Source organism: Rhipicephalus sanguineus, chromosome 6 (assembly GCF_013339695.2).
Source record: "Rhipicephalus sanguineus isolate Rsan-2018 chromosome 6, BIME_Rsan_1.4, whole genome shotgun sequence".
Classification (NCBI taxonomy): domain Eukaryota; kingdom Metazoa; phylum Arthropoda; class Arachnida; order Ixodida; family Ixodidae; genus Rhipicephalus; species Rhipicephalus sanguineus.
In genome coordinates, this window is record NC_051181.1 from 112,300,075 (window position 1) to 112,322,980 (window position 22,906).

General features: G+C 45.0%; 2 protein-coding genes across 2 annotated transcripts; one reads left to right on the forward strand and one right to left on the reverse strand.

Annotated features, from left to right (window-relative positions):
- Positions 1 to 3,749: 3,749 nt before the first annotated feature.
- LOC119396189 (vesicle transport protein SFT2A) lies at positions 3,750 to 11,281 on the reverse strand. Its single transcript, XM_037663284.2, has 5 exons — positions 11,030 to 11,281; positions 10,696 to 10,947; positions 10,336 to 10,371; positions 7,832 to 7,920; positions 3,750 to 4,058 (listed from the first exon to the last, which is right to left on the reverse strand). The coding sequence occupies exons 1-5, from the start codon at positions 11,099 to 11,101 to the stop codon at positions 4,019 to 4,021; spliced, it is 489 nt and encodes a 162-aa protein (XP_037519212.1). The 5' UTR covers positions 11,102 to 11,281; the 3' UTR covers positions 3,750 to 4,018.
- Positions 11,282 to 11,737: 456 nt separating this feature from the next.
- On the forward strand, positions 11,738 to 21,451 carry LOC119396190 (phosphate carrier protein, mitochondrial). The gene is made up of 7 exons (XM_037663285.2): positions 11,738 to 12,042; positions 12,666 to 12,784; positions 12,892 to 13,071; positions 14,673 to 14,854; positions 17,157 to 17,329; positions 19,521 to 19,631; positions 21,151 to 21,451. The coding sequence occupies exons 1-7, from the start codon at positions 11,895 to 11,897 to the stop codon at positions 21,312 to 21,314; spliced, it is 1,077 nt and encodes a 358-aa protein (XP_037519213.1). The 5' UTR covers positions 11,738 to 11,894; the 3' UTR covers positions 21,315 to 21,451.
- Positions 21,452 to 22,906: the final 1,455 nt, after the last annotated feature.

Consider the following 22,906-nt stretch of genomic DNA (forward strand, 5'->3'; position numbering starts at 1 on the left):
AGGGGTCACTTTCAATCGGACGTTGACTGTATTTGTTTTTGGGAAGTTCGAATAGTTCGAATTGTAAAATTCCAGTGCGAATCGAATAGCAAACACTATTAGAAAAATATTCAAAGTTTCGAATATTCGCACAACCCTACTTAAAAGGTATCCCGGAGCATTGGTGTGGCGAGCATGTCGATGGTGCACAGGCTGTGACTGAAAAACTTTGCCTCGGTCAGTGCCAAAAAGGAGGAATTGCATATGCACCTTTTCAACGAAGCCTCCCTGGGTGCTGTCATAATCCCCTCTGGGCTGTTGCAGATAAGTGTGACCCCCCAAAAGTGCTGCTGAGGCTGCGGCGTCAACCTTTGCACCCCTGAGCAACAGCCCAGAATGGAGGTGCTCCCTCTCCCCATTGAAAAGGTCTACACTGAAGTCAATGCTCACTGTGTGGCATGCACACAGCTGCTCTGTAGAAACGATAATGGGTGTGCGAACAATGGTCAAGCCAGCAGTGCATGAGCATTTCTAAGCAGACTCAATGAGAAAGTTGTCAGTTTGTCAATCACCATAAATGAAAAAATGAATTTTTTTGGCGGGGCCGAGTTTGAACCTGGGCCTTTGTTCTTGAAAAGGCAGGTGTCCTAAACAACACTTTTCAGCATGATCAGAAAACTGCCAATCGGTATTCGAAACTCCTGGGAATATGCGAACAAAACATTATAGCGCGGGACACGGCCTGAGATTTACAATTCTCAAAGTCCACTAGAAATTTTTTATTTTATTGCGATAGCAATTATATGGACAGTCTCGGCTGGAATTTGCCGTCGCCGTCGTCATGTACTGTATATGTATAAGTATGTATATATATATATATATAAAAGCCCGAAAGAAAAATTCAGAAAAATGCTTCCGAAGCGCGGAATCGAACCAGGGACCTCTTGCTCCGCAGCTAGTGGCGCTAGCCACTACGCCACGAAACGCAGATCCTCCACAGTAGGTAACGGCGAGCGTTATATACACACCCTTTACCGCTGGACGGACTCAGAGACGGCCGGGCTTATAAGCGTTTCTTCATTACCAGCGAGATGGCGTTAGGAGCGCGACAGGCGTATTTAAAAGTCGTCGGCGAGCTCGCTCGCTTCTTATACTTGCGCAGGGAGAACCTTGCCCTTCCGCTGTCTGCTCGCGCGGTTTTCTTATGCTGAGGAGGAGAGGGATGTTTCACGCTTTCACCGTGATGTCCGCGCTCATGTTACGGAGCGTACAAAAGCCACTCGAGCTCAAGGGACGCCGCTAAACGAACAAACATAAGATGAGCGCGAACTATCAAGTGTCACAGCTCGACACTTGAAGCACGCTAGTTTCCATCGCTGCTTCGGCCGCCTTTGCAACAGAAGCGCTGTTCAAACAGAGTATCCATTGGCGAGCCTCACATCGTATAGCATTAGTTTCTTGCTATCGCATTCATTTCTTCGGCCTTGCGGCGAAACTGTGACTTTTTTTTCTGTCAAAAAATGATGCCACAAGCCCAAATGACCGTGCCATGAACCAGAAGTCGACGGACATTAGCTGATGTGAGCATCGCGAGCTGCAGGCCACTACTATATGCCGCCGCGTGCCCACCCGCGTGCTTGCGATCACACTGAAAGCAAGCCCTTGCATCTTGCCATCCCCCTCCCTGTGTAGTTTTCAGCGCGCTTACTAGTACGAAAGAAGAGAGAAAGCACTTGGAGCGTGCGACAAATCCCTGCAACTCCGCTCGTACTTGACGGATTCTGAACATTTTTGTAACAGTTGATTTGCAAAGCAATAAGCTCTTTTAATGAAGCCATTCGATGATCACTTGGAAAAGTGTTGCAGGGCCCCTTTAACCACTGGGCTACACACCCACACTTGCTTAATGGAAATATGTATGATCACCCTGTATTGGTGGTGCAAAACACGTGTAAGAGAATGCTTTCTCTGAAAGCTTAATGGCAGTGGAATAAAAGCCCTCTGCAAGACGAGATGTAGAGACCACATGGAGGGTTGTACAGACGGGTACACTGTTAAAGGGAACACTTACATTTCGGCTATGTCCGGATTTTGCTCTCCTGCAAAAGCATAGTGGCTTAGATCTGCATAACACTACTGGTGGTTGACAGTTCCGAACCCTTATGATAGACCGGTAACGTGCACGAACAATCTGCGCATCCACTAGCCGTTAGGGAACCAACAAAATGAAAGTTGCTCATTCGAGTGTTCCCTTTAACAGTGGATCGTACTGTACACATTCAGACCACAAATATTTGCTGCCAAATGTGTTTCGTTAGTCACAAGATGCACCTTCCCAAGGGTCGTTTCAGGCACTCAAAAATGCCAGGAAGACGACAAAAGGCTGCATGCCAATGCCGCCCAAGAACAACTTTCTAGGCAAGGCTGCAACCTACCAGAAAACTCGACGCTGATGTATCACTTTGACAACTCCCAATAGAGAATCCGGATGGATTTTTCATTTCCAGAACGAAACACACCTAAGAGTCTCTGGAGGCCCTGTAATATTCCATGCAAGGGCCATGTGTATGCCTTCAATAGCAGAATGGCATAACAACACCGACAGTGATGGTACAAATGTAGCTCAAACGTCTGCGTAATTGCTATCGCAAAATGTTACCAACCAAAAAAGCTGTACCTGTGGCCACACAGTATGTGGCCAAGTTGCAAAAGCAGCCAGTTTAAAGGGGTACTGACACAAAATTTCGCGGCCGAGATAGCCTACTGGATCGATTCCCGTGTACGTGCGTGTACCATCTGCAAAATATCGGCAGCGAATAAAGCTTGGAAGGTATTTTATATGAATTTTGAAGTTCGCGAGCGCGATCCAGCATTATAGGCCGCACCCAGTGCATTGACACCCTCGGAGGTGACCAGAGGTGACCCCCCTACTTCCCCTACGTATCCGTTGCAGCCGGTACAAGTTACGATGACGTAGCCGCCATTTCTGTTTTGACGCGCTTCCCAGCGAATCGCTCCTCGCCAGCGGGTCAAACATGAAGTGATTTGCCACGTCGAAAATTCCTTCGATCCCCACCGCAAGAAAATCGTCGCCATCAAACGACGATGAGCCCGACGACGACAGACCGCGCGGAAATGCGTCACTGTTCTGTGTGCTCACGTGACCGAGCGTTTCACTCGCTAGGTGGTGATAGTTGCACCCGGCAGCTTGCCGTTTTTGGAGCTCTGTCAAACCGAAACTGAGGCTGTGTCGGTAATGAGGAGCTTGTAATTAATTATCTGTCGCGCGTTGCAGCAAACGATGTGCCGTGCTATGACTAACAGGCCCCCAGCAACACATTGCAGCAAAAAAAACGCGGGGCGAAAATTTTTGTGTCAGGACTCCTTTAATGCAAATTGAAACCCCTCATGTGCGAGACCTTCTGTAAGTGAACACGACCATCCTATTGCATAGTATTTGGCTTTATGTGTGCTTAGGTAATTCTGCTACTGACTCATTTGGCTGAGGATCAATGTTTTTAAGGGGGGATTAGACATTGAGATAATGTATTATGATCACATGGATGCTTATAATTAATAATGGTAATAATGATACATTTATTAGTGCCACGGTGAGATTTGTATAAACACGGTAACAGCTACGAAAAACTGCAAGTTTGTCGCATGTCGTACGGTGCCATTGCGCACACAAGCTTCCAAGGCAATGTTGGGGCATCCACCCTGGATCTGTGCATCAACTCACTCAGCCACATTTTGTCACCACATAGGAACACACACACAACAATTAGTTTATTCTTTCAACACACAACACACCACTTCCTAATTGAAATAGTACACAACAGTCTTTCTGGCCCTGGCTGAAAAATACAACAGTCCCTGTGATCCTGGCTGAAAATACAACAGTTACATATCAAAAATAAGTCTCTGCAATCAATGATTGTGGTAATGTGCACAAACAACTCCACACCACAAAACAACAACAATCCGTGGGGATGTGTGACAACTTGGAGAGGAAAGGCACGACTTGACACCCGTTGATTCAGCTGATACATGATTGGAAGCACTTCTTGACGGCATCCCTGCAAGGGAGAATGCAGGACGAACTTTGTTAACTACACTTTCCTCAGACGTGCATAAGGAACTACCAATTTTAATCATTAGAACTAACAGAAACGGAATGTACAGGGGATGTTATTTGTAGTAATTATGATGTAAACGTGAAAAAGTAAAACTGACGAAAAGATAACTTCCCGCCGGCAAGGACCGAACCTGCGACCTTCGAATAATGCATCCGATGCTCTACCATGGAGCTACGGCAGCGGTCATCCTCCCATCCACTTTATGGGGTATATGTACATTCAAACCTAGGAGTGTTAGCACCGCTGGTAGCCATGACAGTGAGTGTGGAACACTCTTTTTCTGCCTGCTGGCATCACGAAGTACGTGATTTTTTAATGAGCTGGTAGAGCATCGGATGTGTTATTCAAAGGTCCCAGGTTCAGTCCCTGCCGGCAATGAGCTATCCACTTTACTTTCTTCTCATTTATGTCATAATTACTACAAATAACATCCCCTACACTTTCCTTGGCTTTCTTGTCTGTTAGTTCTAATTAATGTTGTGTCTAGCAAAAAGAAACGAGCCCTTAACATTCCCCTCTCGTTACCAATTTTATTGTCACTTTTGACAAAATCTTCATGTGTACTTTCAGATTTCTGCATAAGTAATGAACGTCATAAAAACGACAGGCAACCATAAACAGCTGAAGCTGTTTATGGTTGCCCACTATTCAGCTATAAGCCCACTATACAGCTTCAGCTGTATAGAGGGCTATAGAGACCATGTTGCTTTATTAAGAGAGTGACTTGCAAAAAAAAAAAAAAAAACGTGACCCTCATTTGCACCCTATGATATCTTTTTGTTGAAAACAATTGTTAGGTGCAAATTGAAACACTTACCAAGCTTCAAACCAAGCAATCAAACCCCAAATCGTGAATAGAGTTTCTGCATGGGTTGCTCCCAAACTATTTCACTTATCCCTCATAGTATCTCACCAACGTATAGTATAATGCATTTCCAGTTCATAGCAGTACAGTTATACCAATTATAAGGTGAACAGGCATGCATACTTTTGATAACCGAGCCCTTTAAAGGGGTACTTGACACGAAAATTTTCAGCTGTCACTTTTTTGCGTAAGATGAAAGGCCCAGCACTCAAGAGCCTAGAAAAGGTAGGGCTTAGCGTGAGTGCGCCCTGAAAAAGTAATTACAGTATGCTTTTAAAAGTTAGTTTCGGTTCCTACTGTACACTGACGTCACAACATGGTATGAGCTTCTTGTCACGTGCTCGCACAATATATAGTGACGTTTCCACGACCGCTCCGCACCATGGCTCCGTTGGTGACGCACAAGCGGCCATCTTGGAAGTTTTAGTACCTGACGTCATCACAACTAGCCAGACTGCTGCGTGAAGTCACCAGAATTAGTACTGTAGCCTGACGTCAAGCTAGTGTCGATGTCGGTAGGTGTGCCATGGAAAAATTGACTTTAATATCAAAATAAAATATCTCATCAGCATTTGCTGAGCTTCACACTTGCTCAGAGCAGTCTCTGCACACAGGAGATTTGTATGGCAGAGTAAAGTCGCCTTCTAAAAACGTGTCAGTACCCCTTTAAGACCCACTAAGCTCAAGCCGCTGTTGTCTCTATGGTACTGTCATTTTAGGTGCAGTGGTACTGCCAACAATATCGAACAGAGAGCCAAGATTTGCAGTAAAAAATAGGGGTGTGCGAATATTCGAAATTTCGAATATTTTTCGAATAGTGTTTGCTATTCGATTCGATTCGCACTGAAATTTTGCTATTCGAACTTCCCAAAGAAATGCAGTCAACGTCCGATTGAAAGTAACCCCTTCAGATTTTCAATATGCTTCACCTCATTACACTCTCGTACAGCGGCAAAGCTGCCTTTCAAGCTCCGTTACGGTCGAACTTGGCCAAGAGACAGTCAACGTCTGATTGGAAATGGTCCCTAGATTTTCAATACGCTTCACCTCATCACACCCCCGTATTGCGGCAAAGCTACCTTTCAAGGTGCGTTACGGTCGCAAATGTATTAACTCAAGAAAACGCTGGTTCCAATATGGAGATGAAAGATGTGGCAGAGTTGGGGGGCTCAATGAATGCTGTTTTGGACCTGAAATTTGGGCAGGAAGTCCGAAAAATCGGACGCCGAAGCTTTTAGCATCCAAAATTTCAGATGTTCTATATATCGACGTTTACGAGGCAGATTTGGAACTCCGGACTTGAAGGGAGCACACCCTTGTCCGCCTCATCAGTTGGCCTTCCACAGCAGTTGAAAGAGGAGGAGAGGCTGAGGAAATGGCATCTCTGCCTATCACGTGTAAAGTGTTGTCGGCAGCACTTTGGTTGCACCAAATCATGTACATAAATGCAATTCGGCCTCTACATTACCTCACTTTTGATAAGAAAGACAACTATGGAATATGACCCCACCAGCGCTTCATCAACCTAGTGAAAAGAAACACTTTCATGTTGCGATCTCACAAGAACATACATAGGGATTCTCTGCAACTTTTTCTGTAATTTCACTTCGAATTATTCGAAAAATTTTTAAGAAATATTCAAAAATTATTCGATTCGCACTCAATCTTTATTATTCGAATTCGCTTCGCACCCAAAATTTTGCTATTCGCACAGCTCTACTAAAAAACTTTAGGTAAGAAAAGTGTGCTTGCATCAACATTCTTAATCAAGCCAGCAGAATCTCGATAAGCAAAAAAGTCGCTTGGGTCAAATTGCCGCTTTAATTGGTCGATTTTGTACTTGGGCAATGAAGATCATTCATAAATCGGAACCAAAATTTTCTCAATTGAATAGATCCCCAGAAGCAAGCTCTGAGGAATATTTTTCCCATAGAAGGGACAGTCTTATATATATTCTTGCGGCAACTGTCCAGAAAGCCACCTTAATAAAACGGTGACAAAGTAGCCTGCACAATTTCGTGTTGCTAATCTACCAAACTTCATTATCTGCTGGTTTTCATTAAGGTTGTGTCAAACAAAGAAGTGAGCCCTCAAAAATTCCCTTCCTTCATTTAATATACCAAGCAGAGCAGTAAGAGCTGTGTGTGTGTTTTTTTTTTATGCCATCAATGTCTTCTTGACACTGAAACAAGCCCAAGTCGAGACCATCCAATAGCCGTAACTGTGCCCCATACCACGAGATAGACTGGATGACGAGTTTACTTCTTCGATGCTTAACATAGCTAACGAAGTGTGCATGACAGAGAGTGCTGCACTGCTGCTTGTCCTTCTCAGTAAACGAAACTCAGTAGGAACACATCTTGCCAGTCTCTTGAAGTTCCGTCAAACGTGATTCTACCGTAGACTTGGTGCTTTACAACAATTCTATGAGTCTATGAGTGCAGAAGAAACATCTAGGCAACTTTCGTGCTGGTAAACTAAGCAACTGTGAAGGCAGTGTAGCAGCGAGTTTCATTATGCAAGGGGCAAAACGGTTGCACACGGGGCTGAAGGATACAAGAGAAGTTGTTGCAGCAGGACTACAGGGTGAAGAATAAAGTTATCGAACATCTCAAGTGATCATGCAGAATGAATTGAAAAGCAAAGAATAAGCTAAATGGAAAATTTTTGACAAACTAATTACTCGAAACAGCAACAAAACCAAGCATTAGGTGTGCTCCAGCTCATCTGTGGTTGAAGCACATCAATTTCGCAAAGGCAAGTGTGGCATGCAAATTCGCCGTACGTATTGGCTTATCCAGTTATTTGTCATGCCATTATGCAAAAGCAGCACTCATGCGGTACTTACCGAGCAAACGGGATGTATGACAAGGAGTACCATGTCATGGCTATAAACTGGATTATGCAGAAGATGATCGTCAGCAATGCATTTTTCCACTGAAAAGCAAATGCAGATGCCATGGAGGTTGCAGTTACCAAAAATCCATGCATAATAACTTCTTTGAGGTCTGTAACGTCAATCTAGCAAGCTTTTTACAATTGCATGCACAGGAGATGCCCCCATGGGTGGATCCAGGGGATGGTTGCAGTGGGGAGGGGGGGACCCCGCCCCACGCTTTAAGTGTATAAGCTGAGTGTGTTGATGCTCCATACTCAGCTCTAGGTATCAGCTTTCCCCACCTTCAGAAAAATCGTGTATCCGCCTCTGAATGTACAGCCGCCCAAATAAATTTAACTACAGTGCGCAGCAGCGACTTTTCTGTCTGTCAGCGCCATATGATGGAACGAAGTTACAAAAAATTGTTCATGCACTTGCCCTCACCCATTTTGGAACTTAATTCAGTCATATGGCGAAGACACACAGAAAAAATTGCCGCTCGCGCACGCTATTTAAAGATTTGGGCTACTGTACCTCACACAAAAGTTTCAAAAACGTATTGTTGACACTGAAAATTAAAAAAGCCATCATAACGTTGTCAGCCCGAAGTTGACTTTCAGTACAGCTGACCGCAATTGTGATAAAGGTCTCATCCAAGATGTATGACTGGTGCTTTCCAGCATGGAATGGGTGGTTTGGGTAGATTGCAATGTTATAATAACAGAGCAGACACAATCTTTTGTGAAAGAGGCCGTAAGCATGATTAATAGGGAGTCGCACATCTTATTCGTATCAGAACTACATGCCTGGTCCTTGTTAAAGGCCAACTACGTACAACACAGTATTGTCAGCATGAAATTTTACTGTAGCTGGTTGATGATGCTCTACTGATCAGCTAAAAAAGGAATTAAAATCCTGCACAATACTTCAGAAATGCACAAGGGAACAAGCAACATCACCTTGAAAATCTGTTCCCTCACTGCTGCCTTTGATTAATTTTTTTTACATTTACCAACTGGGAATAAGCTTGCTAAATCATTTGTACACTCCTAGAACACAACCTGAGGGAGATGCAAAACATCAAATGCTGCTACTGCAAAAATTTGAACCGAGGTTGAATTCTTGTACGGAAATTAAATTATGAATTGGCACACCCTGTGAATAAATGCACAAGAAGGAAGACAAAAAATAAAAAAGACGACAAGGAAGTACTTCAGGCAGCTACCACTGTCGTAGATTTACATCGCGAATTACGATTTTACATCGCGAATGCCCTTTACCTCGCTTTCCCCCGTACTGTTAGCATGCTTAGAAGCTACAAATTATACCACTCACCTATAACAAGCTGATTATCAATTTTCAATTACATTATTTTTAGTAAGCTTCGTAATTCGTCACATGACAACACCTGCTAGTGTTTTTGCTTCCTCCATATAAATGGAGCCGTGAGATAATGCAACACAATATGGCAGACAGATCAGCCGGAGTTCAAGGCAACTGGGGCTGCAAGATAGCTGTTCTCATGATAGCGAGATCAAAAGCCACAAAAAGCATAAGAAGCAATAGAGTATAAAGAAACAGAGGTACCACACTGATTATCTATTACACATTCACGAATAGTTAAGGGTAAGGTTTTCTTTCATTTCTACAGCGAAAAAAAAAAACGGACAGGACGAAAAGAGAAGCTACAAGACAGCTACTAACTCTTTTTGTCCCATACTTTTTTTGCGCTGTAAAAAGGAATGTATACCAACTAGCCCACATCTCGGCATAAGCTTTTCTTTTGGTTTCATTGCAAGATTTTTGGCATTATGCTCTACATTAACAAGAAAAGTGAGCATAAGTTAGTGTATTGTAATCACCAACATGCCAGATTTTGTGTGAACCTAAAGTAGGAAAACCAATGCAATGCTTGTTCCTCCGGCCACACTGGGAACTTTCGATATGAGCTGATCGGGATTGGATTTTTTTATCATGATACCGTAGAAAGAGATGATTTACGAGATGGAAGGCACGGAGGTTAACTTTAACAGTCAGGTTGGAAATTCTACATAGCAAGAGAAAGGAAGGACAGAAAAATTTTAAATTGAGTCCTGAAGCTTTCAAACATAACAGTGCTTTTTGGACAGTTCGATATGAGGATGGTTGGGACTACGGTAACAAAAATTCTGGTTTGTGTAAAGAGGACGGTTGATAATTTTGTAGAGCATGGGGCGCAATCGTCTTTGTTGCAAAGTCTCAATTGCAATCGAAAGTAAACGGTTCTACAGGGGTATTAAACTGGCTAAAGGTTGCGCGGTAAAAATGCCCTTTATCAACATGCTGCTCTTTTAAAATCTTCTGGTCTTCACAAACGGCGCACAGCCAGTGACGTAAGCATACACAGCTGTGCAATAGCGATAATATGTGCCCTATTTCTCGCGTGAATCACCCCTCCACAACCAAACCGCGCATAAAATAAATTTGTATCTCACCCAAAATGCCGCCATGAGTGTGAGCACCAGAAATGCCTGGAAAAAAAGAAACAAAACAAACAGCGCGTGGTGAGAGTACGCCGTCAATTCAACGCTTGTCAACTTTAAGAGGCGCACTTGGCAGGATGCCGGCGCTCTTTGTGGGGCGCTACTTGTTAACGTTTCATTTTAAAAACAGGTGCACTTGTCAAGGAGCCTTCAAACTGCATGGGCGCGCTAGCTCGTGAGCCGATCATGTGCTGCTCGCCATATCACACAACTCTGCACCGGACATGAGCGCTTCTGAGCGAATTTCGCCACCTGTCAGGAGAGTGTCGAGTTCGCAGTAAAGCATCGGCTCTTGACAGGAGGGTTACTTACCAACATGACGCAGGTAGCGATGGCTCGCGTGGGCGCGAACATCTTCTTGATTTGGTTGGCGGGCCCCATGAGGAACAGCGTGCTGGCCAGCGCTGTCAGGTTCCCCAGTGTGTAGAACAAGCCGAACATCCTCAAGCCGCCCGGGAACGCCATGAACACGGAGCCGATGAGGGAAAAGACGAAACCCAGCACGAAACAGATGGCGAACCCCTTCACCCGCGTCGACCAGCTCAGCGTAGAGCTGTCCACGATCTGAAACAGCACGGACGCGTTGTACACACCGTGGCACTACACGAATCGCCATCGTGTGCACGCATATGCCGACTCTTTTTACCTGGGTCACGATGCCTTGCTCTTCATCCCCGCGGTCCTCGCCTCCGCTCAGCGCTCTCTTCAGCTTGTCCATCGTTCGTTCGTTTCGATATCGAGGGGCGCGTTTAGCCCAGCCGCATTATTTCTACACAAACGAAAACAGAAAGTGCTACGCCCCTTATGCAACTACACTTCAGCAGTAAACAACCCCACTGCTACCGACTCGCCTCGCTGCAAAGAAGCCCCTGAAGCAGCCTATCGGTTCATCCAGCTGTTGTGAATGTTAGGGGCACATGGATATATGTAAGTACTACACAAAATTGCTGAAGTGGGTGGCTAATGACGTAACCTGCCGGTGTATCATTGAGTTATTGGGTCGTACAATCATCATACAATGATGAAAAGAGCCGCTCAATGAAGTGACGAAAACAAGACAAAACACGTACGTTTTTTAATATGTTGAACGGCATGGTTAAGTCATTTACTTAACGTCGCCGTTTGGGACGCTGTCTGAGAGCCTAAAAAGAACAGCACTCAAAAACTAAAATATGCTCAAGCTAAAATACAATTACTTGGCGACTACGCTTCAAGAAGTTTAATTTCTGCATTGAAACTTGTTTTGAAGAAGAGAAAGAAGGGCATGTAGAGACTCGCACGGGGACGCCAAGTTTCCCGTCGCTGTTTCTGACGTGAAACACGTGTGAGGCGACGGCTGGCAACGCAAAAAAAGTGCGTCACGTGTACAGTCACGTGTCCTCTTTCCCGGTCGTCAGCCATTTTCGCATAAGTTCGGCGTAAGGTCGGGCTTAAAGCACCCGGTTCCGACTGCCCTTGTGTCCTTCTCCGGACTTGGTCTGCTCTGCATTGGACTCCTACAACGCTTCAAGATGAACAATTTTAGTCAACTGTTGGAAACTGCGAAGAGGAGTCCTTTCGCGCGGCCATTTTCGGCGCGATGCGACTCGTCCATGGACTCGACGCCGGCGGCGGCGACCACTGTGGTCCCAAGGACCTTCAGCGCTTGCGCCGCGGACGGTGAGGCTCCACATGTCCTGCGATTTCTCTCACACCTTCGCCCAGCGTTGTGTGCCTCAGTTGGTACACCTCTAGGCCCGCAAGTTTCTTTTCCGGACCCATTTGGCGTAAATCACTGCAAACTTCGGCTTGACCTTGTGCCGAATTTATAGAGGACAGGTAGTCGATGGGAGGGCAACCGTTTGAATGACAAGTAGGCTTTGTTCACGTCCAAGTTCTTTTACACGTTAGGTGTTGGAACTCGATGACCGTAGCGATTTCATAGAGCCCCTCGTTTCCTAGCGCACCGTAGTCTCAACAGTCATTTGTTTCGCTTTGGCCGCGGTCTCTTCACAGTGCCCAAGATGCCTCTGCAATTAAAATGGTACAAACGTGACAGCTGGATGTTCATAGTTTAAAAGTGGCTTTATACTACAAGGCGAGTGTTTTCTAGCTTCAGATTTTTAAAGGTAACTGCTTTGTGTTGTAGCAGCGCAGAAAGTACCAGTATTGGCGTAGCCCGGTGGTCGCACCCTGATTCGTTTCTAAAGATGGGCGCCGCGCAGACTGTTCGGGGTTTCGCGAAGATTCGCGATCGGTAATACATTTTATTTACTTTGGGTCCGGTTCTCGTTGCTGTACAGAGCCCGTGGAGTTCGGCTCCCTGAAGTACTACGCCCTCTGCGGTTTCGGAGGAATCCTCAGCTGCGGCATCACCCATACCGCTATTGTCCCCCTGGATCTTGTGAAATGCAGAATCCAGGTAAGGCGTCTGCCCATAACTTCCTGCTACCTTGTATCGCTGTTGCGTTGTTGGTCTCAATGAGACTTTTTTTCGTACGTTGATGGCATGTCTTTGTGTACTTCCAGACCAATCCAGGGAAATACAAGGGCATATTTCAAGGTTTCAGCGTAACAATCAAAGAGGAAGGCGCAAGAGGTCTCGGCCGAGGCTGGGCACCGACTGCCATAGGCTATTCTTTGCAAGGTCTTGGCAAGTTTGGCTTCTACGAGGTGTTCAAGATCTTGTACAGCAACCTTCTCGGAGAGGTAACACCCGATTTTTTGTATGTGCATCTTTGCTAGCACTGATGTGCTCCGATATGTTGGGCAGCCTTCTGTGAGCAATTCCGTTTCATAGTGTTGTTCATGAATGTGATAAACAGAAGCTGACATTACTCTAACTGGGCAGTTCTTGCAGATATACCGATTTGCTTGTATGTGATGAAATGTAGTGTGAACGAAAGTTTGCATGTGTAAGTGATGCAACACCAGTGATGTGAGAAGTTAAAAGATGTAAGCTTGGGTGCAGTGCACATCCAAAAGGTTAAAAAAAAAGTTGCATGAAAGTATTTGCCCGATGCATAGTACTCAAATATCAACAACACACACGCATGCAAGAGGCAGTGAAAACGTTTAGTGTGTTTTCTTGCCCGAGTCTTGTGTGCAAAGAAAACTAGGCAGTGGTAAGCCTGTACATAAGCATGCAATCAGTGGCTTGGAATGCAGCAAGGGTTACAGGGACACTGCTAAAGACAAGAAAAAAAAAAATTAAGAAAAGTTGCTAAATAGAAATACCAAGGTAGTTTTGAAGTGTTCATCAAAAACCTGTAGTATTTTGTCAGTTTCACTGAAAGGGATTTATTACTAGAAGAAAGAAGTGAAAGCCAAATTCTCGTTTGAAGATTGTACCTTAAACCCAACGCTAGTAAACCCAATTTTCAGGAGTGCTGTCTCCTACTTGGGCTATTGTGGCACAGTGAATGCTCTTAAAACTTCCTTAGCTCAGCCTTTCACTCCTTTCGAATAAACTTTAAAACTAGACAATCATCTAGGCCCCAGCACACACTTATGTTACAATTGGTGATACAGAAGCGTGAATGCCACCAGCCTTTTTGTCCATGTGTTCTATGGTTTACCAAGGCTTTCGTGTTAAGGGTGGCTTTTTTTAGTATTGTACATAGAAGGGTAATTTTGATGCATTTAAACCTACTTTTTCTTTAATGTCCTTTTTTGGTTCATCATTAATTAATGCCTCTGCAATACTAGCATAGTGGCAACTCTTGCTGTGAGAGAAAGTGTGGTGAGGAGTTAATGCAAAATTAAGCGCAAATGATGGTCACCAGCTTGCTGCAACAATGCTAATTTTGAGTGAGTAGTGCTCAGGTTTGGGTCTTTGTTTTCTTGGTAATGGAGGGTGACATTGCGATATGATGGAACCACATACTCAACTCCGAAAGAGTTAAAACATTTTCTGTGATCAGGCTGCCTAAATAATAGAGGATTCTTCAAAATCAATGACATCACATGTTGGTGCTGAGGTTTCTGTACAAAATAGTGATAATTAACGGCACGAAAAAACACGGGGAAAAAAAGTAGATACTGAAGAAGCGCTTTTCATCCTTGTGTTCTTTTGTTTTTGTTTTTTTCGCTGTTTATTATGAGCATGAATAACCAATTAGTTCAGTCAGCTACCTTCTGTGCAAAAGCAAGAAATTTTCTTTGCCTCCAAATGAGTGAAGTTCTGAAGGAATGTTGGGAAGTACTGAAATAGTCGTGCCTTTCTGGTGTCCTTTGTGTGTGGTAACAATTTAATTACTTTAATCGCTATGCTGTGTACCCCATGAACCTAACCAGTACCTTGTCCGTAGGAACTGTCCTACCTGTGGCGAACGTCCCTCTACCTTGCGGCCAGTGCATCGGCGGAGTTTTTCGCTGACATTGCCCTGTGCCCGATGGAGGCATGTAAAGTGCGCATCCAGACCCAGCCTGGCTGCCCTCCCTACCTCAGCAAGGTGGCGCCCATGATCCTTAAGGAGGAAGGGCTCAACGGGTAAGTGTATGCCAGCCTTGTCTTGTTGGTCAGCGAGTAATACAGCCAGAGAGCCACCCACGTTCTGCTGGCAAGCACGAGATCGCGGTTACGAATCCTGGCAGCAAGACCCACACTATGGCAGTGGTGAAACATAAGAGACACTTGTGTACCAAGATTTAGCGCATGCTAAAGCACTCCAGGAGGTCAAGAAGTAATTTCAAGCCTTCCACCTAAATACCTCAAATAGCTTAGTGTCGGTTTTGAGTGTTGAAGCTCTTTTAAGAAGGAATTAAAACCTTCCAACATTCGCTGCCTTTGAAGTCCTGCTCATCGAACTGATAAGTTCACCAGGTATGCCGGCAACTTTTTGTGGTGGTGAACAGAAAGCTGTGGCGAGGTATGCATATACACCTAAACCTCATTATAACGAAGTTTCATCTTACACTAAAATAAGTTTGTTATATCCGAAAATTCGTTATAAAGGTATATTCCTAACACTGTATCTATTGCAAGACTATTCTTCATTTACATCGTTATAACCGACATTTCGTTATATCAGAGTTCACTATGTCGAGGTTTGAGTCTACAGTGCTTTTGAAGATATAGTCGCACTGTCTCGCTCGTGTGGCAAAGTAAGCAAGTCAAATCCGTTTGAAAGAGTGTCGCTATACATTTACATCCGACAGCCTGCAAGTGACACAGAAAAGTGCACTTGGTCAAAGTCTCACCAAGTTTGCTGATCTTACATGTGTATACAGGGTTAGAAGACTAGGATTGGGCGTGTTGGTACAACATGATTACGAGTGCATGTCAGTGCAAACAACGAGAGGGGACAGAAGAGAGGACACAGAACGCTGAACTTCGAACAATTTATTTCTTTCTAAAGCCTTCGCTTTTTATACAGTTACACATTGTTGCACCAGCCATGCGCGCAACACAATATTGCAAGAATTCATCACGTGAACAAACATACTTTTGTTCATGTGATGAATACGATACCAGCAAGGTGCAGAAGAAATTGCGGTGCTCTCCTATGGAGCATTTAGAAATGATGACGCGGAACGCAAAGGCTGTGCTGGAAGAACGGACGCCTCGTCCACCTTTCCCCTGTACTTGCGCACACGTAAACAATGCACTGCTGTCACCACCATACAAAAAAACCTTTGCCGTCATGCAGCATATCGCCAACTAAGCTGACGTCGTCACTGCCGAGGCGCTTGCTGTACCATACGCGTGCATTTGCTGTGAAAGTGTTTATGCTCAATCCGTTCCTGACTGCACACGCGTGCGGCGATGGCAAGCTGCTTAATTTCAGGGACTTTAGAGCTGCTTTCGCTGATGGAGGCCACACGTCTGTGCAGCACACTTAGCGGTCTTGCACAAAGAGCCAGCGTTAACGGCAGTGCATTTCGGTTGTCACCTATTAAAAGCGTGCAGTATGCTTACTACTATGCCACATACAGTGCCAAGCAGTTAGCTGAAGGTGCTTATCATAAAGGGTTGTCATCAATTAAGTGTACTGGCACATTTTCTGCCTGCCGCCATCACGCCTCCGCAGATTTCTGGTGCTTATCCGTAAAGACATCGCCGCACTGCACCGTGACAGTGGCCCCTTCTGATTTTCGGTCTGCTTCACTCCATATCGCTGAAGAGTTGCGGCAAAGCTGACTTTAGACACTGCTACTGCTGCAAATGGATCGACCTGCAAAAGCGCTGGTTCAAACCTACAAGATGATAGACGTGGCAGAGGTGGGGGCTTGAATTATTGCCGTTTCGATCATGCAATTTGGTTAGAAAGTATGAAAAATCAGATGCAGAAGAGTTTCAGCATCCGAAATTTCAGATGTTCTTATCCATTGACTTCTATGGGGCTTGTGACGGTGCCATGAAAGCATCCGAATTTTCAAGCACCTCCGAAAAAACGGCAGTTACCTGTACTTCTGCATCCCTGCTCATCTCTCGGTAAATGGAACTCCTGTTAAATGGAACATAATTTCCTGGTCCCTTCAGGTTTTGTTTAACGAGAATCCATTGTACCGCTGAAGTTGGTGCATTAAGACATCAGCACTGAGTTATAAATGAATTTGTGTAGTGTACAGTAAAAGGAAAAGCTTTGGTCTTGCCACACTGCATTTTGGCTCACTTAGGTTAAATATTTGGTGCACGGAATAGTGTCCGGCTTGTGAGAATAGCTAGTTCGTCATTCTAGCCTCACAATGGCAACACGTGAAAGGTAAGAGTTTGTGTGAACAGCGGAGTTTGTCAAGCATTTAGGTTGTTGCAACGCTCTCGCCAACACAAGGGCACTGCGACTTTGCAGGTTCTACAAGGGCATAAGCCCTCTGTGGATGCGACAGATCCCGTACACGATGATGAAGTTTGCCTGCTTCGAGCGCACTGTCGAGCTCCTCTACAAGCACGTGGTGCCCAAGCCTCGGGACCAGTGCTCCAAGCCGGAACAACTGGTGGTCACCTTCGTCGCTGGATATATTGGTACTAAACGCTGTGGGGCTTGCGTGAAGTTGTGGAACACAGTCTTAAGCTTGACGCTAAGAAAAACAGACCTTTGATTAATTCTCTTCATAATAATATTGGGCATAACAAAACTTCGCGTTGGGTGCAGCTTCATTATGGTGGGATACGATTGTGCTTGTAAGAAACATCTCTGTGTGTCCGTCTGTGTGTCCGTGTGTCTTCCTCTAGTCCGCGTCTACTAGCGCTACCCTTCCAAGTATCTCTGTGGGTTAGACCCTCTGGCTTCACTGATCTTGTCTGTTAAGAAATTTAGTTTCAAAACATTTCATTCTTCTAATAATAATATCTGGGGTTTAACGTCCCAAAACCACGATATGATTATGAGAGACGCCGTAGTGGAGGGCTCCGGAAATTTCGACCACCTGGGGTTCTTTAACATGCACCTAAATCTGAGTACACGGGCCTCAAACATTTTCGCCTCCATCGAAAATGCAGCCGCCGCGATCGGGATTCGATCCCGCGACCTTTGGGTCAGCAGTCGAGCGCCATAACCACTAGACCACCGTGGCGGGGCATTTTTCATTCTTCTTTAGCATCACCAAGTGTGTTCTCCAAAAGAATGTTGTTGTATTCAATAGATGGTTACAACAGCAGGAGAGGCAACACTTAGGCGCTCAGGCGACGGAAGGACAGCAGCTGATTTCCTCCACGACTAAAGAAGTACGCTCAAACCTCATTATAACAGACACGTCTGCCACGAGAATGACTTAGTTATATTCGAAAATTTGTTATAAACATTTATTTATAACACTGTATCTATGACGGCTATTCTTCGTTTACTTCGTTATAACCGATAATGCGTTATATCCATGTTCGTTATATTGAGGTTTGAGTGTAGTCCCACTTATGCTCTCAGCCACGTCCTCCAACAGCAAGACCCCTGGCAATTTGTCTCATGACATCAGTCTATAGCAGTGGTTCTCGGATGGGGGTCCGCGAAACCCATGCTGGGGCGGGAGAGGCCCCCCCCCCCCCTTTTTTTTTTTTTTTTGATGCCACACTGCCCTGTAACAGCGGGCCCTTCCGATTTTTTTTTTTTTTTGGGGGGGGGGGGGGGGGGGGGGTCTATGCTTCACCACATACCTGTGCATTGTGGCAGAGCTGACTTATCTTTCCCCTTCACCATGAGAAGTCCATAAAGCTTTTGTTGCAGTTTTCTGACATGTATAGCATGCTTTTTCCAGGCATGCATACTTGAAAAGCAAGCGCAACTACAAACAGGTTGAATGTGGCTGCAGCTCGTACAACTAATCAGCAAGCTGTTGAGGTCGAATTGGCGTGGCACTTTAGTTTTCATTGTTCTTTGCCAGGTAGTTTTAATTTATGACCCCCACTTTCTCTCTCTGTAAGGGGTCCCTCATTTCTTCCAGCAGTCCACAAGGGGTCCCCGAAACATCCATGGCTGCTTCCAATTGTGCAGGCCTTTGTGCATCTGCCTTGGGGTGGAAATGTAGCTGCGTTTTAAACTTGCAACGGTCTGTAGGCCTTTCCGTCGGAGATAATTTGGCATCTAAGGAACAGCATGCCAGAGAGAGGGAGCACTTCCTTTCTGGACTGTTGCACAGGAGTACAAAGGCTGACGTCACTGCCTCGGCAGTGCATTTCTGGGGGTCACTCATATTTATAACAGCACAGAGGGGAATGTGGCGGCACCCAAAAAGCCCTTGTTGAAGGCACTGTTGTTGAAAGTTGCATAGGCATTGTTTGTTGCTAATAGTGGTGGTACCTTGTCTTTGTCCCTTGGATGACTAATTGATTGGCCATTGAGCATGTGGGTTCAGTGACTTCTTTTGTTTGTCTTGCTTCTCTGACCAAAAGCCCTACGTAATAGAAATCCCAATTCAAGCTCTCTGCTGCTTATACCAGTGTCACACTGTTACCTTTGATCGCGATCGAGCCTGATCCCGATGAATTTCACGATCACAATTGGCTTCCTTACGCAGCTGTTGAGAAATGTGATCCTGATTGGGCTCGATTGCGATCAGCAGTGCGCCGTGTGACACCGATGTAATTCTAGGCCTGATGCTATGTTTAAGGATTACTTTTGCTCAACAGGAGGAATAATTGCGCTCTGTAAGCTCTAGAGAGCGCCAACACTAGCATCCGTTTTGGTTTGTTGGGTAACTGTTGTTCTGGCCTTCTCTTGCAGCCGGTGTGTTCTGTGCCGTGGTGTCCCATCCTGCCGACACTGTTGTGTCCAAGTTGAACCAGGAGAAGGGAAGCACTGCCATTGAGGCCGCTAAGAAACTCGGCATGGCAGGTGAGTTGGCACTTTTACAGCATTGGTACATGTGAGTGCGTGATGTACACATTGGAACCTGGGAAGCAGAATACAGTAGACTCATGATAATGCAAATCCTGATCAATTAAACTTTAGATAAATTCAAGCAAATAATTAATTTTGGTTGTCTCTCTGTGTTTTTATTGTAAATTAAAGCCACTGAATAGGATTGAAAACTGGGCAAGTTGATAAGTATTCATAGCGAGCAAAAAATAAAACTGTGCAAAATGAACGAAGACTAAGAAAGACTAGACACAACATGACTGCTTAATCATTAACTGCTCCATTGCACAAATTCGGTTAATTCAAGCTTTTTGCTTGTTCATGCCTCGAAATATCTGCTGCCTTCGTTGCTTCTAGCTGAATATTCGCATTTTTATATGACTGACAGTCGCAAATGAAGCTGGTAGACTGCTTACGAAATGGTCAAACTAGCCAAACCATGTGCACCAGCAATCGCATGCTGAATGAGGAAGAAAAAAAAAAGCAAGACAGTCTGGCCTTAGTCTATTGTGTGCCATGCACTTCTTGAAGTCACCTTTGCTGCGCTACGCTGGTTTTATGCGGGAAAGCGTCTTAAGATTGAAGAGGGGCTACAGCTGTCACGGAACACGACAGATTTTCTTAATTACACACGCTTGCATGTGTTGCATTACAGTAACAAGTACCAGTATGATTGATGACGTCAAAAAACTTTACTGGCAATCACGCAGAGCTGTCTATGATGTTGCTGCTGCCCTGAGCAGCAATAAACATTACATTGCTAGTTGGTATGTTGCCCTGCATCATATTTATGAGAACTTCTGATAACTTAAACAAAATTTCGAGGTTTCTTTCAAGTTTGACAGTCGACTGGGTAATTTATTCAATCAATATGCTTATTCCTCCTCAGAGACAACACCTCATGTTATGTTTGAATTCTCGTCTGGGTACAGTTACTAGTAGCTGTGAATGATACCCAACATATCTGTGATGTTTAATGCATTTGTTGTGCAAGACTAGGCATGCGCTGCAGCACAAATCGTACATTGAGAACCGATCACATTACTACTTTCTGCTCAGAGATAGCAGAACACTGTGGTACTCGTCAGCTTTACAATTGTGGCCCCTAAAGAACTACTGCCAGGCTTGACGCGGCTGCACATGCCCCGTTGTATAAGTTTGATGAAGCACATTGAAAACTTGTTTCCCTGCCTCAGTGGCACTTGGCTGGAGCTTTGAACAGATTGGCCTGGTCCATTTGAAGAGAACGAAGAGGGGTCTTCAAACTGGGGGCATAATCAAGAATTTTGCTCACACACCTTTTCCGATTGTTCAGAGTGCAGCTCAACATCCTGCTCAAGCGTGCTTTCTCAGTCTACAATTCCTGGAAGACTCTGCAATGCTTCAAATAGTCTCTAGTGCAGTAGACAATCCATAGAAAAGTATTCTTGGTAAACGCGCTTTCTCGTTCGTGACCCCCGCTAACCATTAATTGTGCGTTCCCTGGCTTTTGCAGGTCTCTGGAAGGGCCTGACGCCGCGTATCATCATGATTGGTACGCTCACGGCTCTGCAATGGTTCATCTATGATGGCGTGAAGGTGTGGCTGCGCCTGCCACGACCCCCGCCCCCAGAGATGCCCCAGTCCCTGAAGGACAAGCTGGCCAAGGCCCAGCAGTGATCCTGAGCTGTCCTAGGCCAGTGGGGCTGCCCAGTAGCCATTGTTACTATTTCCAGCTGCTGCTGCTTGTAGTTTGTTGGCTGCCCTTGTACAGATCACGTGTGTCCAGTGAAAAGAACTCTGGATGGCTCCCACTACTCCTGTCTCGTTATTTGCAGCAACTGCTGTACCTTTCTCAGTTAATAGTGCATCAACCTTCCACACTGCGGAAAGCATCCTTCTTGCCATTAACTAAGGCACCTTGAAAGTTCACACGACAGTGCGCCGTGACATCCTAAATTTTGATGGCACCTGTTAGGACCTAAGTCCAGTAGACTCTCATTAAACAGAACCTGAAGGGTCCAGGAAAATGTGTTTTGTGAAAAGGAGTTCTGTTTATTGGTAGAGGAGCAGGGGTGCAGAATCTAAGTATGAAAGCAGTCTTATTAGGGGCAGTTGTTTCGTATTAGCAGCAGTTCTGTTTAAGAGATTTCCGTTTACTGAGAGTCTACTGTAATTCAGTATTGGTAAAGGTGATTTGTAGGGGTGTGCGAATATTCGAAATTTCGAATATTTTTCGAATAGTGTTTCCTATTCGATTCGATTCGCACTGAAATTTTACTATTCGAACTATTCGAACTTCCCAAAGACAAAAGCAGTCAACGTCCGATTGAAAATGACCCCTTCAGATTTTCAATATGCTTCACCTCATTACACTCTCGTATTGCGACAAAGCTGCCTTTCAAGCTCCGTTACGGTCGAACTTAGCCAAGAGACAAAGTCCGGTTGGAAGTGGTCCCTAGATTTTTCAACATGCTTCACCTCATCACACCCCCGTATTGCAGCATAGCTGCCTTTCAAGCTCCGTTACGGTCGAACTTAAGCAAGAGACAGTCAACGTCTGATTGAAAGTGGTCTCTAGATTTTCAATATGCTTCACCTCCTCACACCCCCGTATTGCGGCAAAGCTGCCTTTCAAGGTCCGTTACGGTCGAACTTAGCCAAGACAGTCAACGTCCGTTTGAAAGTGGTCCCTAGATTTTCAATATGCTTCACCTCATCACACCCCCGTATTGCGGCAAAGCTGCCTTTCAAGCTCCGCTACGGTCGCTAATGTATTAACTCAAGAAAACGCTGGTTCCAATATGGAGATGAAAGATGTGGCAGAGTTGGGGGCTCAATTAATGCTCTTTTGGACCTGAAATTTGGGCAGGAAGTCCGAAAAATAGGACGCTGAAGCTTTTTAGCATCCAAAATTTCAGATCTTCTTATATAGCGACGTCTACGAGGCAGATTCGGAACTCCGGACTTGAAGGGAGCACACCCTTGTCCACCACATCAGTTGGCCTTCCACAGAAATTGAAAGAGGAGGCGAGGCTGAGGAAATGGCATCTCTGCCTATCACGTGTAAAGTGTTGTCGGCAACGCTTTGGTTGCACCAAATCATGTACATAAATACAATTCGGCCTCTACATTGCCTCATTCTTGATAAGAAAGACAACTATGAAATATGACCCCACCAGCCCTTCATCAACCTAGCGAAAAGAAACACTTTCATGTTGCTATCTCACAAGAACATACTTAGGGATTCTCTGCAACTTTTTCTGTAATTT